Below are 23,586 nucleotides of genomic sequence, written 5' to 3' on the forward strand. Positions count from 1 at the left end.
TTTTTTTACACTTGCTGTAACAGGATGACAACTTTTCCTTCTATGGTGAGATCTCTGTGGAAGAGTAACACAGGGTGACAACGCTGCTGTGTGATCTCCCTGGAGAAAGAATGGTTGTCATGATATTACAGGACGTGGGAGATCTCCATGACAGGCAGGTAATAGTCTTGTGGGCGGAGAATGTGACACCGGGAATCATTCTCCTGTATCTTGTCCCCGCCCCTGCCCCCGGGTCAGTCAGGGTGACAACACTCTCCTGACTCAGAGAAGTGACGTCACGAACAAGCTGACTGATCACCTGACGCCGAGCCCCGCCCATCGGCGCTAGTTTAGCTGTGTGCGGAGGGGGCGGGGCCGCAGCGGAGAGCGATTTCCCGGAAGTGTCGTCAGAGGGAGTTTCCGCTGTGTTGTTGTTGTCGCGGCTGTCATTGCTCCGGTACCATGAAGTGGATGTTCAAAGAGGACCACGCACTGGGTGAGAGGGGGAAGGGGGGCCCTGAACAGCAGAGGGTCACTTTACGGCTGCTGAATCATTGTAATGCTTATCTTGCCTGCCCTGACCCCCCCTCCCCCATTATATACTGTACACTGCCTGCCCTGACCCCCCTCCCCCATTATATACTGTACACTGCCTGCCCTGACCCCCCTCCCCCATTATATACTGTACACTGCCTGCTCTGACCCCCCTCCCCCATTATATATTGTATACTGCCTGCCCTGACCCCCCTCCCCCATTATATACTGTATGCTGCCTGCCCTGACCCCCCCTCCCCCATTATATACTGCCTGCCCTGACCCCCTCCCCCATTATATACTGTACACTGCCTGCCCTGACCCCCCTCCCCCATTATATACTGCCTGCCCTGACCCCCCTCCCCTATTATATACTGTATACTGCCTGCCCTGACCCCCCTCCCCCATTATATACTGCCTGCCCTGACCCTCTCCCCCATTATATACTGCCTGCCCTGACCCTCTCCCCCATTATATACTGTACACTTCCTGCCCTGACCCCCCTCCCCCATTATATACTGTACACTTCCTGCCCTGACCTCCCTCCCCCATTATATACTGCCTGCCCTGACCCCCCCCTCCCCCATTATATACTGTACACTTCCTGCCCTGACCCCCCTCCCCCATTATATACTGCCTGCCCTGACCCCCCCTCCCCCATTATATACTGTACACTGCCTGCCCTGACCCCCCCTCCCCTATTATATACTGTACACCGCCTGCCCTGTCCCCCTCCCCCATTATCTACTGTACACCGCCTGCCCTGACCCCCCTCCCCCATTATATACTGTACACTGCCTGCCCTGACCCCCCTCCCCCATTATATACTGTACACCGCCTGCCCTGACCCCCCTCCCCCATTATATACTGTACACCGCCTGCCCTGACCCCCCTCCCCCATTATATACTGTACACCGCCTGCCCTGACCCCCCTCCCCCATTATATACTGTACACCGCCTGCCCTGACCCCCCTCCCCCATTATATACTGTACACCGCCTGCCCTGACCCCACCTCCCCATTATATACACTGCATGTGTGAGGTCATGTGTCAGACATGTTCCCAAACCTCATTCCTGACAACTTACTAGTCAGTAATTACGGGATGACGTCATACTGGCAGTAATGCTAAACCTTCCTTCCTGTGTTGTATGAAGAATGCAGACACGTGTATACAATGTATTCCTATACATGTCCATCCCGTCACGTGTATACAATGTATTCCTATACATGTCCAACCCTTCACGTGTATACAATGTATTCCTATACATGTCCATCCTGTCACGTGTATACAATGTATTCCTATACATGTCCATCCCGTCACGTGTATACAATGTATTCCTATACATGTCCATCCCGTCACGTGTATACAATGTATTCCTATACATGTCCATCCCGTCACGTGTATACAATGTATTCCTATACATGTCCAACCCTTCACGTGTATACAATGTATTCCTATACTTGTCCATCCCGTCACGTGTATACAATGTATTCCTATACATGTTCATCCCGTCACGTGTATACAATGTATTCCTATACATGTCCATCCCGTCACGTGTATACAATGTATTCCTATACATGTCCATCCCGTCACGTGTATACAATGTATTCCTATACATGTCCATCCCGTCACGTGTATACAATGTATTCCTATACATGTCCATCCCGTCACATGTATACAATGTATTCCTATACATGTCCATCCCGTCACGTGTATACAATGTATTCCTATACATGTCCATCCCGTCACGTGTATACAATGTATTCCTATACATGTCCATCCCGTCACGTGTATACAATGTATTCCTATACATGTCCAACCCTTCACGTGTATACAATGTATTCCTATACTTGTCCATCCCGTCACGTGTATACAATGTATTCCTATACATGTTCATCCCGTCACGTGTATACAATGTATTCCTATACATGTCCATCCCGTCACGTGTATACAATGTATTCCTATACATGTCCATCCCGTCACGTGTATACAATGTATTCCTATACATGTCCATCCCGTCACGTGTATACAATGTATTCCTATACATGTCCATCCCGTCACGTGTATACAATGTATTCCTATACATGTCCATCCCGTCACGTGTATACAATGTATTCCTATACATGTCCAACCCTTCACGTGTATACAATGTATTCCTATACATGTCCAACCCTTCACGTGTATACAATGTATTCCTATACTTGTCCATCCCGTCACGTGTATACAATGTATTCCTATACATGTCCATCCCGTCACGTGTATACAATGTATTCCTATACATGTCCAACCCTTCACGTGTATACAATGTATTCCTATACATGTCCATCCCGTCACGTGTATACAATGTATTCCTATACATGTCCATCCCGTCACGTGTATACAATGTATTCCTATACATGTCCAACCCTTCACGTGTATACAATGTATTCCTATACATGTCCATCCCGTCACGTGTATAGAATGTATTCCTATACATGTCCATCCCGTCACGTGTATACAATGTATTCCTATACATGTCCATCCCGTCACGTGTATACAATGTATTCCTATACATGTCCATCCCGTCACGTGTATACAATGTATTCCTATACATGTCCATCCCGTCACGTGTATACAATGTATTCCTATACATGTCCAACCCTTCACGTGTATACAATGTATTCTTATACATGTCCATCCCGTCACGTGTATACAATGTATTCCTATACATGTCCATCCCGTCACGTGTATACAATGTATTCCTATACATGTCCATCCCGTCACGTGTATACAATGTATTCCTATACATGTCCAACCCTTCACGTGTATACAATGTATTCTTATACATGTCCATCCCGTCACGTGTATACAATGTATTCCTATACTTCTCCATCCCGTCACGTGTATACAATGTATTCCTATACATGTCCAACCCTTCACGTGTATACAATGTATTCCTATACATGTCCAACCCTTCACGTGTATACAATGTATTCCTATACATGTCCATCCCGTCACATGTATACAATGTATTCCTATACATGTCCAACCCTTCACGTGTATACAATGTATTCTTATACATGTCCATCCCGTCACGTGTATACAATGTATTCCTATACTTCTCCATCCCGTCACATGTATACAATGTATTCCTATACATGTCCATCCCGTCACGTGTATACAATGTATTCCTATACATGTCCATCCCGTCACGTGTATACAATGTATTCCTATACATGTCCATCCCGTCACGTGTATACAATGTATTCCTATACATGTCCATCCCGTCACATGTATACGTGGGCCGCACGGGGTGTACGGTGTACATGGACAGCATAGTCCATTCGCTCCCAGTCACCCGCAGAGCGGGCTCTGTCTGTGTCCACCATGCAGAAAGTGATTGGCCCGACGGGCAGATCTGTGAGCCGATCCCTGGCTGGACAGAATGGAATCTGCTCCTTGTGAATGGGGCATTGAGCCGTTTTCTCCAACTTGATTGGCCGCATCCAAGCTGCAACTGCGATGGGAGGAGCCGGGTTCACCAGCCAGCTGTGTTGGTCTTTATTTTCCAAGATAAACGAAAGCGGCTTATTTCAGCATTGAGCAATAACAGTCCCTAATCCTGGCACACAACATTGGAGGTTCAGCTCACCACCAGTGAATACTGTCCTCTCACAGGGCTTCTAAGTCCCCACCTGCTTAGGGGTCCATCAAAAAGGTCACCAGAGCTCAACAGTGTCTCAAATCCAGTCCATGGTCCTCACCCAGCTCCCTGTCCAGCTCTGCTGCACACCCCACAGACACCTACTGACCACTTCCTGGCCTTGCCAGCCCTCTCCTGCAGGCGGGTTTACCCCTTTCAGGACCAAAGTCCCTGTAATAAGGGTTGGAAACTCTTTCCCACCCAAAATCTCTGAGCCTCTGAATTCCCGGCCTCACCTGAGGACTTCATAATCTTGGAAAAACTGCGAATCAGTTTCCCCTTTTCCCCAGATCTCCCCGGAACCCCTCATTCTGCACGGATGCGAACCCCCTAAGTACTCCAAACCCCTAAATACTCATCACCTTCCCTAAAGGGACCAAAGCCCAAGCAGCAGTGATCTACTCCTGTGTCCCTGGACCCATCCCTGGCTTCCTGTACAACAAAGTCAGTTGGTGATCCACAGGAGAGGAGAGAGCTGGTCCCCCCCCCCCAGACATGTCCCTTTGGATCGGTTTCATACATCTCCACACGGCCTGCATATCTCTGAGGGCTTTCATCAACTTCCATTTTTATTTCAATTGTAGAACACCGGTGTGTGGAGTCTGCAAAGATCCGAGCCAAATATCCCGACCGCGTTCCGGTAAGTGATTGTCTCCATCTAAGTGCTGATGAATTATTCAGGATGTGTGCTGCATTGCTTCTATCAGATCCAGGACTGTGATCAACCATTTCATATCATTCCTAGTAACATGATAGAAGAATGTCCCTTACATTGGGGGTCGGTGGGAAGAATGTCCCTTACATTGGTGGTCAGTGGGAAGAATGTCCCTTACATTGGGGGTCAGTGGGAAGAATGCCCCTTACATTGGGGATCAGTTGGAAGAATGCCCCTTACATTGGGGGTCAGTGGGAAGAATGCCCCTTACATTGGTGATCAGTGGGAAGAATGTCCCTTACATTGGGGGTCGGTGGGAAGAATGTCCCTTACATTGGGGGTCGGTGGGAAGAATGTCCCTTACATTGGTGATCAGTGGGAAGAATGTCCCTTACATTGGTGATCAGTGGGAAGAATGTCCCTTACATTGGTGGTCAGTTGGAAGAATGTCCCTTACATTGGGGGTCAGTTGGAAGAATGTCCCTTACATTGGTGGTCAGTTGGAAGAATGTCCCTTACATTGGGGGTCAGTGGGAAGAATGTCCCTTACATTGGTGATCAGTGGGAAGAATGTCCCTTACATTGGTGATCAGTGGGAAGAATGTCCCTTACATTGATGGTCAGTTGGAAGAATGTCCCTTACATTGGTGGTCACTGGAAGAATGTCCCTTACATTGGGGGTCAGTGGGAAGAATGTCCCTTACATTGGAGGTCAGTGGGAAGAATGTCCCTTACATTGGGGGTCAGTGGGAAGAATGTCCCTTACATTGGTGATCAGTGGGAAGAATGTCCCTTACATTGGGGATCAGTGGGAAGAATGTCCCTTACATTGGAGGTCAGTGAGAAGAATGTCCCTTACATTGGGGGTCAGTGGGGAGAATGTCCCTTACATTGGGGGTCAGTGGGAAGAATGTCCCTTACATTGGTGGTCAGTGGGAAGAATGTCCCTTACATTGGGGGTCAGTGGGAAGAATGCTCCTTACATTGGTGGTCAGTGGGAAGAATGTCCCTTACATTGGGGGGTCAGTGGGAAGAATGTCCCTTACGTTGGTGGTCAGTGGGAAGAATGTCCCTTACATTGGGGGTCAGTGGGAAGAATGCCCCTTACATTGGTGGTCAGTGGGAAGAATGTCCCTTACATTGGGGGTCAGTGGGAAGAATGTACCTTACATTGGTGATCAGTGGGAAGAATGTCCCTTACATTGGGGGTCAGTGGGAAGAATGTCCCTTACATTGGGGTTCAGTGGGAAGAATGTCCCTTACATTGGGGTTCAGTGGGAAGAATGTCCCTTACATTGGGGTTCAGTGGGAAGAATGTCCCTTACATTGGGGGGTCAGTGGGAAGAATGCCCCTTACATTGGGGGGTCAGTGGGAGGAATGTCCCTTACATTGGGGGTCAGTGGGAAGAATGTCCCTTACATTGGGGGTCAGTGGGAAGAATGTTCCTTACATTGGGGGTCAGTGGGAAGAATGTCCCTTACATTGGTGATCAGTGGGAAGAATGTCCCTTACATTGGGGGTCAGTGGGAAGAATGTCCCTTACATTGGGGTTCAGTGGGAAGAATGTCCCTTACATTGGGGGGGTCAGTGGGAAAAATGCCCCTTACATTGGTGGTCAGTGGGAGGAATGTCCCTTACATTGGTGATCAGTGGGAAGAATGTCCCTTACATTGGTGGTCAGTGGGAAGAATGTCCCTTACATTGGGGGTCAGTGGGAAGAATGTTCCTTACATTGGGGATCAGTGGGAAGAATGTCCCTTACATTGGTGGTCAGTGGGAAGAATGTCCCTTACATTGGGGATCAGTGGGAAGAATGTCCCTTACATTGGGGGTCAGTGGGAAGAATGTTCCTTACATTGGGGGTCAGTGGGAAGAATGCCCCTTACATTGGTGGTCAGTGGGAAGAATGTCCCTTACATTGGTGGTCAGTGGGAAGAATGTCCCTTACATTGGGGATCAGTGGGAAGAATGTCCCTTACATTGGGGGTCAGTGGGAAGAATGTCCCTTACATTGGGGGTCAGTGGGAAGAATGTCCCTTACATTGGTGGTCAGTGGGAAGAATGTCCCTTACATTGGTGGTCAGTGGGAAGAATGTCCCTTACATTGGGGGTCAGTGGGAAGAATGTCCCTTACATTGGGGGTCAGTGGGAAGAATGTCCCTTACATTGGGGGTCAGTGGGAAGAATGTCCCTTACATTGGGGGTCAGTGGGAAGAATGTTCCTTACATTGGGGGTCAGTGGGAAGAATGTCCCTTACATTGGGGGTCAGTGGGAAGAATGTCCCTTACATTGGGGGTCAGTGGGAAGAATGTCCCTTACATTGGTGATCAGTGGGAAGAATGCCCCTTACATTGGTGGTCAGTGGGAAGAATGCCCCTTACATTGGTGGTCAGTGGGAAGAATGTCCCTTACATTGGTGGTCAGTGGGAAGAATGTCCCTTACATTGGTGGTCAGTGGGAAGAATGTCCCTTACATTGGGGGTCAGTGGGAAGAATGTCCCTTACATTGGGGTCAGTGGGAAGAATGTCCCCCTTACAATGGTGGTCAATGCGAAGAATGTCCCTTACATTGGAGGTCAGTGGGAAGAATGTCCCTTACATTGGGGGTCAGTGGGAAGAATGTCCCTTACATTGATGGTCAGTGGGAAGAATGTCCCTTACATTGGGGGTCAGTGGGAAGATTGTCCCTCACATTGGGGGTCAGTGGGAAGGATGTCCCTCACATTGGGGGTCAGTGGGAAGAATGCTCCTTACATTGGGGGTCAGTGGGAAGAATGTCCCTTACATTGGAGGTCAGTGGGAAGAATGTCCCTTACATTGGAGGTCAGTGGGAAGAATGTCCCTTACATTGGGGGTCAGTGGGAAGAATGTCCCTTACATTGATGGTCAGTGGGAAGAATGTCCCTTACATTGGGGGTCAGTGGGAAGATTGTCCCTCACATTGGGGGTCAGTGGGAAGAATGTCCCTCACATTGGGGGTCAGTGGGAAGAATGCTCCTTACATTGGGGTCAGTGGGAAGAATGTCCCTTACATTGGTGGTCAGTGGGAAGAATGTCCCTTACATTGGGGGTCAGTGGGAAGAATGTCCCTTACATTGGGGGGTCAGTGGGAAGAATGTCCCTTACATTGGGGGTCAGTGGGAAGAATGTCCCTTACATTGGGGGTCAGTGGGAAGAATGTCCCTTACATTGGTGGTCAGTTGGAAGAATGTCCCTTACATTGGTGATCAGTGGGAAGAATGTCCCTTACATTGGTGATCAGTGGGAAGAATGTCCCTTACATTGGTGATCAGAGGGAAGAATGTCCCTTACATTGGTGGTCAGTTGGAAGAATGTCCCTTACATTGGTGGTCAGTGGGAAGAATGTCTCTTACATTGGTGGTCGGTGGGAAGAATGTCCCTTACATTGGGGGTCAGTGGGAAGAATGTCCCTTACATTGGGGGGGTCAGTGGGAAGAATGTCCCTTACATTGGTGATCAGTGGGAAGAATGTCCCTTACATTGGGGGTCAGTGGGAAGAATGTCCCTTACATTGGTGGTCAGTGGGAAGAATGTCCCTTACATTGGGGGTCAGTGGGAAGAATGTCCCTTACATTGGTGGTCAGTGGGAAGAATGTCCCTTACATTGGGGGGTCAGTGGGAAGAATGCCCCTTACGTTGGTGGTCAGTGGGAGGAATGTCCCTTACATTGGTGATCAGTGGGAAGAATGTCCCTTACATTGGGGGGTCAGTGGGAAGAATGCCCCTTACGTTGGTGGTCAGTGGGAGGAATGTCCCTTACATTGGGGGTCAGTGGGAAGAATGCTCCTTACATTGGTGGTCAGTAGGAAGAATGCCCCTTACATTGGGGGTCAGTGGGAAGAATGTCCCTTACATTGGGGTTCAGTGGGAAGAATGTCCCTTACATTGGGGGTCAGTGGGAAGAATGTCCCTTACATTTGGGTTCAGTGGGAAGAATGTCCCTTACATTGGGGGTCAGTGGGAAGAATGTCCCTTACATTGGGGTTCAGTGGGAAGAATGTCCCTTACATTGGGGGGTCAGTGGGAAGAATGTCCCTTACATTGGGGGTCAGTGGGAAGAATGTTCCTTACATTGGGGGTCAGTGGGAAGAATGCCCCTTACATTGGTGGTCAGTGGGAAGAATGTCCCTTACATTGGGGATCAGTGGGAAGAATGTCCCTTACATTGGGGGTCAGTGGGAAGAATGTTCCTTACATTGGGGGTCAGTGGGAAGAATGTCCCTTACATTGGTGGTCAGTGGGAAGAATGTCCCTTACATTGGTGGTCAGTGGGAAGAATGTCCCTTACATTGGGGGTCAGTGGGAAGAATGTCCCTTACATTGGGGGTCAGTGGGAAGAATGTCCCTTACATTGGGGGTCAGTGGGAAGAATGTCCCTTACATTGGGGGTCAGTGGGAAGAATGTCCCTTACATTGGGGGTCAGTGGGAAGAATGTCCCTTACATTGGTGATCAGTGGGAAGAATGCCCCTTACATTGGTGATCAGTGGGAAGAATGCCCCTTACATTGGTGGTCAGTGGGAAGAATGTCCCTTACATTGGTGGTCAGTGGGAAGAATGTCCCTTACATTGGGGGTCAGTGGGAAGAATGTCCCTTACATTGGGGGTCAGTGGGAAGAATGTCCCCCTTACAATGGTGGTCAATGCGAAGAATGTCCCTTACATTGGAGGTCAGTGGGAAGAATGTCCCTTACATTGGGGATCAGTGGGAAGAATGTCCCTCACATTGGGGGTCAGTGGGAAGATTGTCCCTCACATTGGGGGTCAGTGGGAAGGATGTCCCTCACATTGGGGGTCAGTGGGAAGAATGCTCCTTACATTGGGGGTCAGTGGGAAGAATGTCCCTTACATTGGTGGTCAGTGGGAAGAAGGTCCCTTACATTGGAGGTCAGTGGGAAGAATGTCCCTTACATTGGGGGTCAGTGGGAAGATTGTCCCTCACATTGGGGGTCAGTGGGAAGGATGTCCCTCACATTGGGGGTCAGTGGGAAGAATGCTCCCTACATTGGGGGTCAGTGGGAAGAATGTCCCTTACATTGGAGGTCAGTGGGAAGAATGTCCCTTACATTGGGGTTCAGTGGGAAGAATGTCCCTTACATTGGTGATCAGTGGGAAGAATGTCCCTTACATTGGGGGTCAGTGGGAAGAATGTCCCTTACATTGGGGGTCAGTGGGAAGAATGTCCCTTACATTGGTGGTCAGTGGGAAGAATGTCCCTTACATTGGTGGTCAGTGGGAAGAATGTCCCTTACATTGGTGATCAGTGGGAAGAATGTCCCTTACATTGGGGGTCAGTGGGAAGAATGTCCCTTACATTGGGGGTCAGTGGGAAGAATGTCCCTTACATTGGAGGTCAGTGGGAAGAATGTCCCTTACATTGGGGGTCAGTGGGAAGATTGTCCCTCACATTGGGGGTCAGTGGGAAGGATGTCCCTCACATTGGGGGTCAGTGGGAAGAATGCTCCTTACATTGGGGGTCAGTGGGAAGAATGTCCCTTACATTGGAGGTCAGTGGGAAGAATGTCCCTTACATTGGAGGTCAGTGGGAAGAATGTCCCTTACATTGGGGTTCAGTGGGAAGAATGTCCCTTACATTGGAGGTCAGTGGGAAGAATGTCCCTTACATTGGGGGTCAGTGGGAAGAATGTCCCTTACATTGGGGTTCAGTGGGAAGAATGTCCCTTACATTGGTGATCAGTGGGAAGAATGCCCCTTACATTGGGGGTCAGTGGGAAGAATGTTCCTTACATTGGGGGTCAGTGGGAAGAATGTTCCTTACATTGGGGGTCAGTGGGAAGAATGTCCCTTACATTGGGGGTCAGTGGGAAGAATGTTCCTTACATTGGGGGTCAGTGGGAAGAATGTCCCTTACATTGGGGGTTAGTGGGAAGAATGTCCCTTACATTGGGGGTCAGTGGGAAGAATGTCCCTTACATTGGGGGTCAGTGGGAAGAATGTCCCTTACATTGGGGGTCAGTGGGAAGAATGTCCCTTACATTGGGGGTCAGTGGGAAGAATGTCCCTTACATTGGGGGTCAGTGGGAAGAATGTCCCTTACATTGGTGGTCAGTGGGAAGAATGTCCCCCTTACAATGGTGGTCAATGCGAAGAATGTCCCTTACATTGGAGGTCAGTGGGAAGAATGTCCCTTACATTGGGGATCAGTGGGAAGAATGTCCCTTACATTGGGGGTCAGTGGGAAGATTGTCCCTCACATTGGGGGTCAGTGGGAAGGATGTCCCTCACATTGGGGGTCAGTAGGAAGAATGCTCCTTACATTGGGGGTCAGTGGGAAGAATGTCCCTTACATTGGGGGTCAGTGGGAAGAATGTCCCTTACATTGGGGATCAGTGGGAAGAATGTCCCTTACATTGGGGGTCAGTGGGAAGAATGTCCCTTACATTGGTGGTCAGTGGGAAGAATGTCCCTTACATTGGTGGTCAGTGGGAAGAAGGTCCCTTTCATTGGAGGTCAGTGGGAAGAATGTCCCTTACATTGGGGGTCAGTGGGAAGATTGTCCCTCACATTGGGGGTCAGTGGGAAGATTGTCCCTCACATTGGGGGTCAGTGGGAAGGATGTCCCTCACATTGGGGGTCAGTGGGAAGAATGCTCCTTACATTGGTGATCAGTGGGAAGAATGTCCCTTACATTGGGGGTCAGTGGGAAGAATGTCCCTTACATTGGGGGTCAGTGGGAAGAATGTCCCTTACATTGGTGATCAGTGGGAAGAATGTCCCTTACATTGGGGGGTCAGTGGGAAGAATGTCCCTTACATTGGGGGGTCAGTGGGAAGAATGTCCCTTACATTGGGGGTCAGTGGGAAGAATGTCCCTTACATTGGTGGTCAGTGGGAAGAATGTCCCTTACATTGGGGGTCAGTGGGAAGAATGTCCCTTACATTGGGGGTCAGTGGGAAGAATGTCCCTTACATTGGGGGTCAGTGGGAAGAATGTCCCTTACATTGGGGGTCAGTGGGAAGGACGTCCCTTACATTGGGGGTCAGTGGGAAGGATGTCCCTTACATTGGGGGTCAGTGGGAAGATTGTCCCTCACATTGGGGGTCAGTGGGAAGAATGTCCCTTACATTGGTGGTCAGTGGGAAGAATGTCCCTTACATTGGTGGTCAGTGGGAAGAATGTCCCTTACATTGGGGGTCAGTGGGAAGAACGTCCCTTACATTGGTGGTCAGTGGGAAGAATGTCCCTTACATTGGGGGTCAGTGGGAAGAACGTCCCTTACATTGGGGGTCAGTGGGAAGAATGTCCCTTACATTGGGGGTCAGTGGGAAGAACGTCCCTTACATTGGGGGTCAGTGGGAAGAATGTCCCTTACATTGGGGGTCAGTGGGAAGAATGTCCCTTACATTGGGGGTCAGTGGGAAGAATGTCCCTTACATTTCATTTCGGTGCACCACTAGTTTGTAACACTTTGAATATAGGATGTAATAATGAAAAATGCTGCAAATAAAATATTTACAGAACAAAGGGTGTTACTAAGAAGAGACAATACAATTGGAAATGAAGAATCCTCGCCAAGTCCTCGGTTTTAGCTGAGTTCGGTCAACAAGTGAAGTGTTATAACCTGACCGATGTTCCTGCGGTGATGGAACACGAGAGCGGTCAGACGGTCCTGACATTCCCTATCTCTATGGTAACAAAGGGACCTTGACAGAGACCATGTGACCAATCCAGTTTAGGTGCTGTGAGGTCCCCACGATTATGACCAAGTCCCAAATACAGCTTCTTCTATCAATTCATATTTCGGAATACCTTCCATTTACAGATGCAGATTATGGCAACCCTTTAAAGCGGGGGTCTCCAAACTTTGTAAGCAGAGGGCCAGTTTACAGTCCTTCAGACTTTATGGGGGCCGGATTGTGTCCAATGGGAGTAGAAAATGCCCGGACATGAGTGCCCCATCACTGGGAGGAGCAGTGCCCCATCACTGGGAGGAGCAGTGCCCCATCACTGGGAGGAGCAGTGCCCCATCACTGGGAGGAGCAGTGCCCCATCACTGGGAGGAGCAGTGCCCCATCACTGGGAGGAGCAGGGCCCCATCACTGGGAGGAGCAGGGCCCCATCACTGGGAGGAGCAGGTCCCCATCACTGGGACGAGCAGGTCCCCATCACTGGGACGAGCAGGTCCCCATCACTGGGAGGAGCAGGGCCCCATCACTGGGAGGAGCAGGGCCCCATCACTGGGACGAGCAGGTCCCCATCACTGGGAGGAGCAGGGCCCCATCACTGGGAGGAGCAGGTCCCCATCACTGGGAGGAACAGTGCCCCGTCACTGGGACGAGCAGGTCCCCGTCACTGGGAGGAACAGGTCCCCGTCACTGGGAGGAACAGGTCCCCGTCACTGGGAGGAACAGGTCCCCGTCACTGGGAGGAACAGGTCCCCGTCACTGGGAGGAACAGGTCCCCGTCACTGGGAGGAACAGGTCCCCGTCACTGGGAGGAACAGGTCCCCGTCACTGGGAGGAACAGGTCCCCGTCACTGGGAGGAGCAGTGCCCCGTCACTGGGAGGAAGAGGTCCCCGTCAATGGGAGGAAGAGGTCCCCGTCACTGGGAGGAAGAGGTCCCCGTCACTGGGAGGAAGAGGTCCCCGTCACTGGGAGGAAGAGGTCCCCGTCACTGGGAGGAAGAGGTCCCCATCGCTGATATCAGTGAGAAGAATGGTGCCCCAATGATGGTGTCAGTAGGAGGAGATGGTGCTCCATCATTGGTGACAGCTGGTGAAATAGTGCCCCAAGGGCCACATAAAGGCAAACAAAGGGCCACATCCGGCCCCCGGGCGCAGTTTGGAGACCCCTCCTTTAAAGTAATATTAAAGGTTTCGGGGTTTTTTGGGGTTCTTTTATTTTTTCAAATAACAAACATGTTCTAGTTACCATCTCTGTAATGGTTTTGCACACAGCAGTCCCGATCCTCCTCTTCTCGGGTCCCCCACTTCTGGCTCCTCCCCCTTGATTGGTGCCCCGAGGACACTGGTGCGTGCTCACTCCCAAGGCCCACCCTGTGCGTCCGTAAGAAACATAGAGCTGTGTCTCAGCCCCGCCCGCTGCTTTCTCCTCATTGGCTGTGATTGATAGCAATGGGAGCCAAACGCTCCCACTGCGGTGTCTCAGCCAATGAGAAGAGAGAGACCCGGGACAGCCGAGGCTCTTGTGCACATCACTGGATCGAGAGGGGGTTCAGGTAAGTGTGTGTGTGTGGGGGGGGGGGGGGGGACGCACACAGAAGGTGCACCCACAGCCTTTACAACCACTTTAAATATGACGTATAAAGTATTCCTAAATGAAGCCGGAGACCACCTACGGAGAGTGACCCCAGTGGGGTGTGAACCCAGGAAATCCAACTGTTCTTCCCTGCTGTGGAGTCTCACTTCTGCAGCTGCACTGCCCACAGTAAATGATAGCAGGCAGAGTGAGCCGTCCTCATAATGTATGTGGAAGGCAGACAGAGAAGGGTTGGGTGCAGAGATCTCGGCGATGACGACAATTCAGCATCCAATCATAATGGGAATGTTGGACAAACCCTTTACCGCCGATGTGACGGCCCCGCCCACACCGCGTCCTCTCAGACTGTCCAATCTAATGGCAGATTTCTCCTCCTCAGGTGATTGTGGAGAAAGTGTCCGGCTCACAGATCGTGGATATCGACAAACGGAAATACTTGGTTCCTTCTGACATCACCGTGGCCCAGTTCATGTGGATCATCAGGAAACGCATTCAGCTGCCTTCAGAAAAAGCCATCTTCCTGTTTGTAGACAAGACTGTGCCACAGTCTAGGTGAGCCACGCAGGCCTGCAGAATGTCAGCCACAGCGCTACTGGCCTCAGATAATACACAGAAATGACACAAATCCTCCTACATAAGTTGTACCTGTTTATCTGCAGACTTCTCTTCACTACATCTGTTCAAAGTCCAGGATTTATACAGCTTGTCTGAGCTTTCAGAAAGCAGGGGGGCTGAAGTTACACTCTGCAGAACTCAATGAGAGCTTACTGGAGCTCTTTCTCCCCCTCCTGCTCTCTCTCTGTCTCTCCCTCTCTCTCTCTCCACTCTTCCTCCCCTCTCTCTCCCCCTCCCCTCTCTCCCTCCCCCTCTCTCTCTCCCCCTCCCTCCCCCCTCTCTCTCCCCCTCCCTCCCCCCTCTCTCTCCCCCTCCCTCCCCCCCTCTCTCTCCCCCTCCCCCCCTCTCTCTCTCCCCCTCCCCCCCTCTCTCTCTCCCCCTCCCTCCCCCCTCTCTCCCCCCTCTACTCTCTCTCCCCTCCCTCCCCCTTTTCTCTCCCCCCTTCTCTCTCTCCCCCTCCCTCCCTCCCCCCTCCCCCTCTCTCCCCCGTCTCCCCCCTCTCTCTCCTCCCTCTCTCTCTCCCCCTCCCTCTCTCTCCCCCTCCCTCCCCCCCTCTCTCTCCCCCTCCCCCCCTCTCTCTCTCCCCCTCCCTCCCCCCTCTCTCCCCCCTCTACTCTCTCTCCCCTCCCTCCCCCTTTTCTCTCCCCCCTTCTCTCTCTCCCCCTCCCTCCCTCCCCCCTCCCCCTCTCTCCCCCGTCTCCCCCCTCTCTCTCCTCCCTCTCTCTCTCCCCCTCCCGCTCTCTCTCCCCTCCCTCTCTCGCTCTCCCCCCTCCATCCCTCTCTCGCTCTCCCCCCTCCATCCCTCTCTCGCTCTCCCCCCTCCATCCCTCTCTCCCTTCTCTCCCCCCCTCCCCTTCTCTCCCCCCCCTCCCCTTCTCTCTCCCCCCCCCCCCTCTCTCTCTCCCCCTCTCTCTCCCCCCATCATTGGTGTCAGTGGGGGGAATACTCCCCCAATGTTGGTGTCAATGGGAGGAATAATGACTCATTGTAGGTGTCAGTGGGGGGGAATGGTGCCTTTTATCGGAGGGAAGAATAGTGCCCCAAGGACCGGATAAAGATGAGCAACGGGCCACATCCGGCCCCAGGGCCGCAGTTTGGTGACCCCTATTATAGAGGGATATGGTCTGGTCATAGTTCATATCTGAGGTTTACTTTAAGGGAAATTATACTTTTACCTGAAATTACGCTGCAAGCAAAAAAACGCTCCATTGCTCGCAATTATTTACTTTAACTGGCACTTGCGCGGTCATGCAACGCTGCGCCCAAATGAAATGGCATATCATTTTCCTCACACAAATAGAGCTTTCTGCAGCTGGTCGTTGATCATCGCTGCGGTTTTTATTTCTTATTTGTATAAATGAGGAAAGATTGAAAATCTTGGGGGGAAAAAAACGTTTCTTCTTTCTGTTACAAAAACATCCAATAAAAATATCAAAAAAATTGCTTCATAAAATTTACGCCAAAATGTATTCTGCTGCGTTATTGGTAAAACAAAGTCCCAGTAAGTGCCTATTATATGATGGTCCCTGTAGATTCACTGTAAGCGGTTCGGTGTTGAAAAGGAGATGGGGGCTTATTAACCTCTCGTCGCCCATGTCCACGCCCTACACTCCCAGCACAGGGACTGAGGGGCCCAAGGCTGATTCCCCCGTCACACAATCGAGGGGGGTGGAGGATTCCTCCTCGCTGTGCTCTTGTATTCTGACAGTGGGAACCCCTCCAGATCAGAACACACGGCTCGCAGCTGCTGATCCACAAAAGTTTTCCACCAGTTCTGTTCAGCGGAAGCGGACAGAGATGGATCCCGAAGGAGCCGCATTCCAATCCACCAATGGGCAGCTCAGGACAACTCCTGGTCTCCGCCCAGCAACAGAACTCCCATTGGGGAGATTTCCCTTCACTTCCTGTCCCATAGCCAAAACAGGAAGTCAGAGGAAATCCCTGCAAATTAACTGCTTTCCCCGCCGCCCTGTAGCAGAACTACTGCCACAGGATGGCGCAGAATCACGTATATATATATATACGCCCTACCCGCACCGCCATTGGCAGCTACAGATGTCAATCACTGGGTCCCAGCCGGAGATTCCCCACCGGCACCTGGTGATTGCCGAGGAACAGTGACGGGTGAGACCTGTGTGTAAAAAAACACCGATCTCTCCCCTGTCAGCAAGGACATGCTGCTTTGTATCTCTCTGCGCAGCATGTCTCCCTAGTAAAGCACACACAGAACACAGTTAACCCTTTGATCGCCCCCAGATGTTAACCCCTTCCTGCTCAGTGCCATTAGTACAGTGTCAGTGCTTTTCATTAGCACTGATCACTGTATTGGTGTCACTGGGGATGTCAGTAACACCAAGTCAGTCTGGCCCCCCCCCCCCCCCCGTGTCAGAATGTCCGGCGCAGTCCTGCTATAAGTCGCTGATCGCCGCCATTACTATTATAAAAAAAGAACAATCCCAGTATCTATCCCGCCATTTGTAAACGCTATAACTTTCACATAAACCAATTAATTTACACGTATCGGGATTTTTTTTTTAGCAAAGACACGGAGCAGAATACATTTTGGCCAAAATTTATGAAGAAATTTGATTTTTTAAAGTTTTCTTTGTTTTTAGTAGCAAAAAGTCAAAAAATAGTTTTTTTTCAAAATTGTCATTTTGTTGTTTATAGCGCAAAAAATAAAAACCTCACAGGGGATCAAATAACACCAAAAGAAAGCTCCATTTGTGGGGGAAAGAGGACATAAATTTCATTTGGGTGCAGCGTTGCTCGACCGCGCAATTGTCAGTTAAAGTAACGCAGCGCTAGATCGCAAAAAATGGCCTGGTCAGGAAGGGGGGGAAATCCTCTGGGGGGGCGAGGGGTTAAGAGAATTCCTTGGGGACCCCCCCAGGTCACCGGAGTTTTAGGCCATCAATGGGCAGCTCAAAACAGCTCCTGGTCTCCAGTAATGATCGGGATTGAGCTGCTCCACCTTCCGATCATGTGACCATTGGGACAGCCACTCGTGGTGGTCATGTGATCAGGCAGACCTTCCCTCCTGATGTCCAGTAATGACTGGTAGTGGGCTGCTCCACCTTCCAATCATGTGACCACTGTGACAGCCACTTGTGGTGGTCATGTGATTAGGCAGACCTTCCCTCCTGGGGGTAGTAATAGCCCAGCTCCTGCTCTCTAGTAATGATCGGTAGTGGGCTGCTCCACCTCCCGATCATGTGACCATTAGGACAGCTAATTGCGGTGGTCATGTGATTAGGCAGACCTTCCCTCCTGATGTCCAGTAATGATCGAGAGTGGACTGCTCCACCTTCCAATCATGTGACCACTGTGACAGCCACTCGTGGTGGTCACGTGATCAGGCAGACCTTCCCTCCTGGGGGTAGTAATAGCCCAGCTCCTGGTCTCCAGTAATGATTTGTAGTGGGCTGCTCCACCTTCCGATCATGTGACCATTAGGACAGCCAATCGCGGTGGTCATGTGATCAGGTAGACCTTTCTTCCTGGGGGTAATAATAGCCCAGCTCCTGGTCTCCAGTAATAATCGGGAGTGAGCTGCTCCACCTTCCGATCATGTGACCATTGTGAACGCCACTCGCGGTGGTCATGTGATCAGGCTGACCTTCCCTCCTTGGCGTAGCAGTAGCCCATCTCCTGGTTTCCAGTAATGATCGGTAGTGAGCTGCTCCACCTTCCCATCATGTGACCATTGCGACAGCCACTCGTGGTGGTCATGTGATCAGGTAGACCTTCCCTCCTGGGGGTAGTAATGATCGGTAGTGGGCTGCTCCAACTTCCCATCATGTGACCATTGCGACAGCCACTCGCGGTGGTCATGTGATCAGGCAGACCTTCCCTCCTGAGGGTAGAAATGATCGGTAGTGGGCTGCTCCACCTTCCGATCATGTGACCATTGGGACAGCCACTCGCGATGGTCATGTGATCAGGCAGACCTTCCCTCCTGATGTCCAGTAATGACTGGTAGTGGCCTGCTCCACCTTCCAATCATGTGACCACTGTGACAGTCACTCGTGGTGGTCACGTGATTAGGCAGACCTTCCCTCCTGGGGGTAGTAATGATCAGGAGTGGGCTGCTCCACCTTCCAATCATGTGACCATTGCGGCAGCCAATTGCGGTGGTCATGTGATCAGGCAGATCTTCCCTCCTTGGCATAGCAATAGCCCAGCTCTTGGTCTCCAGTAATGATTGGTAGTGGGCTGCTCCACCTTTCAATCATGTGACCATTGCGGCAGCCACTTGCGGTGGTCATGTGATCAGGCAGATCTTCCCTCCTTGGCATAGCAATAGCCCAGCTCTTGGTCTCCAGTAATGATTGGTAGTGGGCTGCTCCACCTTCCAATCATGTGACCATTGCGGCAGCCACTTGCGGTGGTCATGTGATCAGACAGACCTTCCCTCCTGGGGGTAGTAACAGCCCAGTTGACTCCTTGGTGCTGACGGTAATTGATGCCGAGAGGGCGTATATTTGCGTACCCAAGGTAAGCAAACGTGCTGAGAGTGCGCTCCCGGCACATTTACCGGCACCCCCCCCCGGCTACTTGTGATCAGATTATGTGACCGCTGTGACAGCCAATCACGGAGGTCACATGACCCTAAACCCTGCCCCACCTCCCGCCGTCACAAACCCCTTAAAGGGCCAGGAGGCTCCGGCGCCAAGGGGTTAAAGAGCTGGTGGGGGCTGGGTGACTCCAGCAGAATGGTTGACCATTGTCTTGTTGTCTTCCAGTCTAACCATGGGACAGCTGTACGAGAAGGAGAAGGACGAGGACGGCTTCCTGTACGTGGCGTACAGCGGCGAGAACACGTTCGGCTTTTGAAGGGCGCGCGTCTTGTGAATCTTGTAAATAACGACCGTGGTTTTAGCGCACTGCGCACTGCCCTGTAGCGTAGCGGCTCAGTAACTGGATGTGTTTCTGATCATTTCGTTCTCCGTGTATATCGCTGTCTGTAGATATTTAATTTATTCTTTTTGTGCTTTTTATTTTTTTTTTATTTTCTCGCAGCCCCTCTGCTGTGGATGCCGCAGGCACCATGTACAAAATAAGTGGGTGGGCTGCGCGGCAGCAGAAGGGGCTCATTCTAGCGTGTGTAAGAGGACCTGGCGGCGGCGGCATGCACGGCGCGGAGGTGAAAGGTGCTCGGAATGTTTCTTTTATTAAAATGATGAAGGAAGGGAAACCCGTGCGGAAATGTTAGCATTGTCCTTCCTTAACCCCTTCACGCCGGCGCCTCCCGGCCCTTTAAGAGTTTCAGGGGGCGGGCTTTAGGGTCATGTGACCGCCGTGACACGCCTTCACAGCAGTCACATGATTGGGAAAGGTCCCGCTCGAAAGAGGAGATTGGGACCTTTCTGTGAGCACCGGACATGTGTGCCGGGAGCGGGCAGGGCGCGCGCTCTCGGCACATATGTCCTTTTTTAATAGAACGCAAATGTGCGGCCGCTCGCCGTCTAGGCCCAGACCCCGGGAGGTCGCACATTTGCGTTCGGCCGGCGTGAAGAGGTTAAGTGCAAGGAGCTCCCCCCTCCCCTCCCCCGCCTTAAAGGAAACGAAATCCCAAAAACACAAATGTAATATATTGCAGCTTACCAGTCCTGCTTTGGTTTTCACTCTAGGAACCTTTTTTCAGCAAATAACTGTTGATCCTGCCAGAAAGACAGCATCCGTGGCCCTTCCTGCGGAACTAAACCTTATCTGAGCTCCGCAAACAGAAAACACTAATTCATTCATTTTTCATATTCAAAGTAAACTCCCCGTCCATCCGTGTCTCCCATGATTTATTTTGATGGGAAATCACTTTGAACCCCCCCCCCCCCCCCAGAATTTCTAGCACTAGCCATCTTGAGAAAGGGCAGATGATTCACGTAGCATTTACTTCCTGGACTTCATCTGCCCTTAGCTCAGGCATGCAGGCAAGGGGGTGTGCTTAGCCGAGAAAAGCCCCTCCTCCCATGAAGATTCCTGGGATGTATGACAGCAGTTTGGCCTAGGCCAGAAATCAGGAAGTAACTGCAGAAATGGAATTTGAAAAAATATTAAAACAAGTAAATGTAATGCACCTTCCTATTTATTTACTAATGCCGGCAGCGTAAGGATTACAAATAGTTCCTGTTGGAACACCCCCTTCTATTTCTAGCCCCAGCCATCTTGAGTAAGGGCAGATTGTTCATGTAGCATTTATTTCTGGAATCCATCTGCCCTTAGCTCAGGCATGCAGGCAGGAGGGTGTGCTTAGCTGAAAAAAGCCCCTCCTTTCATGAAGACTCCCAAGATGTATGTCATCATTTTGGCCTAGGCCAGAAATCAGGAAGTAACTGCAGAAATGGAATTTGAAAAAATATTAAAACAAGTAAATGTAATGCACCTTCCTATTTATTTACTAATGCCGGCAGCGTAAGGATTACAAATAGTTTTTGTTAAAACACCCCCTTCTATTTCTAGCCACAGCCAGCTTAAGTAAGGGCAGATGATTTACGTAGTATTTACTTCCTGGAATCCATCTGCCCTTAGCTCAGGCATGAAGACAGGAGGGTGTGCTTAGCTGAGAAAAGCCCCTCCTTCCATGAAGACTCCCAAGATGTATGTCATCATTTTGGCCTAGGCCAGAAACTGGGAAGTAACTGCAGAAATGTAAGCCCCTCCTTCCATGAAGATTCCTGGGATGTATGACAGCATTTTGGCCTAGGCCAGAAACCAGGAAGTAACTGCAGAAATGTAATTTCTGTAGATGATTCACATAGCATTTACTTCCTGGAATCCATCTGCCCTTAGCTCAGGCATGCAGGCAGGAGGGTGTGCTTAGCTGAGAAAAGCCCCTCCTTCCATGAAGATTACTGGGATGTATGTCATCATTTGGGCCTAGGCCAGAAACTGAGAAGTAACTGCAGAAATGTAAGCCCCTCCTTCCATGAATATTCCTGGGATGTATGTCATCATTTTGGCCTAGGCCAGAAACCAGGAAGTAACTGCAGAAATGTAATTTCTGCAGATGATTCATGTAGCATTTTTTACTGGAATCCATCTGCCCTTAGCTCAGGCATGCAGGCAGGAGGGCGTGCTTAGCTGAGAAAAGCCCCACCCCCATGGAGACTCCTGGGATGTATGACAGCATTTTGGCCTAGGCCAGAAACCAGGAAGTAACTGCAGAAATGTAATTTTAAAAAAAAATTAAAACAAGTAAATGTAATGCACCTTCCTATTTATTTACTAATGCCGGCAGCGTAAGGATTACAAATAGTTCCTGTTGGAACACCCCCTTCTATTTCTAGCCACAGCCATCTTAAGTAAGGGCATGTAGCATTTACTTCCTGGAGTCCATATTGCCGGGATCCACCCAGCTGTCTCGGCCTCTCATAGAGCTGCTCCCGCCCCTTTTCGTGCCTGGCGCTCCAGCGTGTGCTGAAGAGGCAGAGCAGAGAGCGGTGATTGGCAGTCACTGCTCTCTGCTCAGAGCGGACCGAAAACTGAGCTCTTAATGGTCATGTGACCACTCAGTTCTCAGAGCCAGCAGGGGAGAGCGGCGGCACGGAAGCGAGCATGAATGTTTTTTTTTTAAACCCCAAACTCCTCCTTCAAAGCAGAATTGCAGCTTTAGTTTGGGTCAGCTTGGCCCGTACAAACGATAAAGTGAACGGAAAGCTGGAATTGTGCTTTAGGATCCGGGAGCTCCTCGGGGGCAGGACGAGCTCCTCGGGGGCAGGACTAGCACCTCTGTACCGGCTTCCCTTCCCTCACTGCACACCCTACGTAGGATGTTAGATTCACTAATCAGCCACCACAGTCGTATCCATAATGATTCTATAAATGAATCCGGTCCTGGGAGAGCGGATGGCCGCCATTGCTGACCTACGTCTGAAAATGCCGGCTTGCCTGGCTGTCATGCAGCCTCGATCCCCTCCCCCCCCATCCGGATCTGCAGATTTGCCCAGAATCCCTCAGTCAGAACATCAGCCTGATATCCAGGCAATTCGCTGGTTTTCGTAGCAATGGCGGCCTCTCGGTTGTCCCGCGACGGCGGCCTCTCGGTTGTCCCGCGACGGCGGCCTCTCTGTTCTCCCGCGACGGCGGCCTCTCGGTTGTCCCGCGACGGCGGCCTCTCTGTTCTCCCGCGACGGCTTGGCTTTCAGTTGTCTTTAGTTGTAGATCTCCATCTCTCGGCCTCTCATTCTGTCCCTCATCTCTGCTATGTAACTCGACATCTTCACAGTCCTGCTAATAAAACAATCTATACATTAGTGGGGTGTTTGTGCTGATTTTGTTGCCTAGGAAGCTGGACTGTGGATCGGGGTCCCAGACTTCTCAGCCCGAGGGCCACAGTCTGGATTTTACAAGTATTCGTGGGCTGAAAAAAATCATTTATAAATGAATAAAATTTCAATCCCATTAGGGCCTGCAAGCACACCCGTGTCCCCACCGGGGAATGATTGCGCACCCGTGTCCCCACCGGGGAATGATTGCGCACCCGTGTCCCCACCGGGGAATGATTGCGCACCCGTGTCCCCACCGGGGAATGATTGCGCACCCGTGTCCCCACCGGGGAATCATTGCGCACCCGTGTCCCCACCGGGGAATCATTGCGCACCCGTGTCCTCATAGGAGAATCATTGCGCACACCCGTGTCCCCATCCGAGACTCATTGCACACCCGTGTCCCCACCGGAGAATCATTGCACACCCGTGTCCCCATCCGAGATTCATTGCACACCCGTGTCCCCATCCGAGACTCATTGCACACCCGTGTCCCCATCAGAGTCTCCTGGATATCTGTGTCCCCATCGGAGAATCATTGCACACCCGTGTCCCCATCGGAGAATCATTGCACACCCGTGTCCCCATCGGA

The 23,586-nt window shown here is 51.0% G+C and overlaps 1 protein-coding gene across 1 annotated transcript; it reads left to right on the top strand.

Annotated features, from left to right (window-relative positions):
* The first annotated feature begins 324 nt into the window (after positions 1–324).
* Positions 325–22,982, top strand: GABARAPL2 (GABA type A receptor associated protein like 2). The gene is made up of 4 exons (XM_089667131.1): positions 325–475; positions 4,783–4,838; positions 14,495–14,667; positions 19,476–22,982. Exons 1-4 carry the CDS (start codon positions 442–444, stop codon positions 19,564–19,566), a joined length of 354 nt encoding a protein of 117 aa, XP_089523257.1. The 5' UTR covers positions 325–441; the 3' UTR covers positions 19,567–22,982.
* The last annotated feature ends 604 nt before the right edge of the window (positions 22,983–23,586 follow it).

This window comes from Staurois parvus, unplaced genomic scaffold (genome assembly GCF_062004578.1).
Source record: "Staurois parvus isolate SC_StPar_1 unplaced genomic scaffold, SC_StPar_1.0 ptg003050l, whole genome shotgun sequence".
In the NCBI taxonomy this organism is placed as follows: Eukaryota; Metazoa; Chordata; class Amphibia; order Anura; family Ranidae; genus Staurois; species Staurois parvus.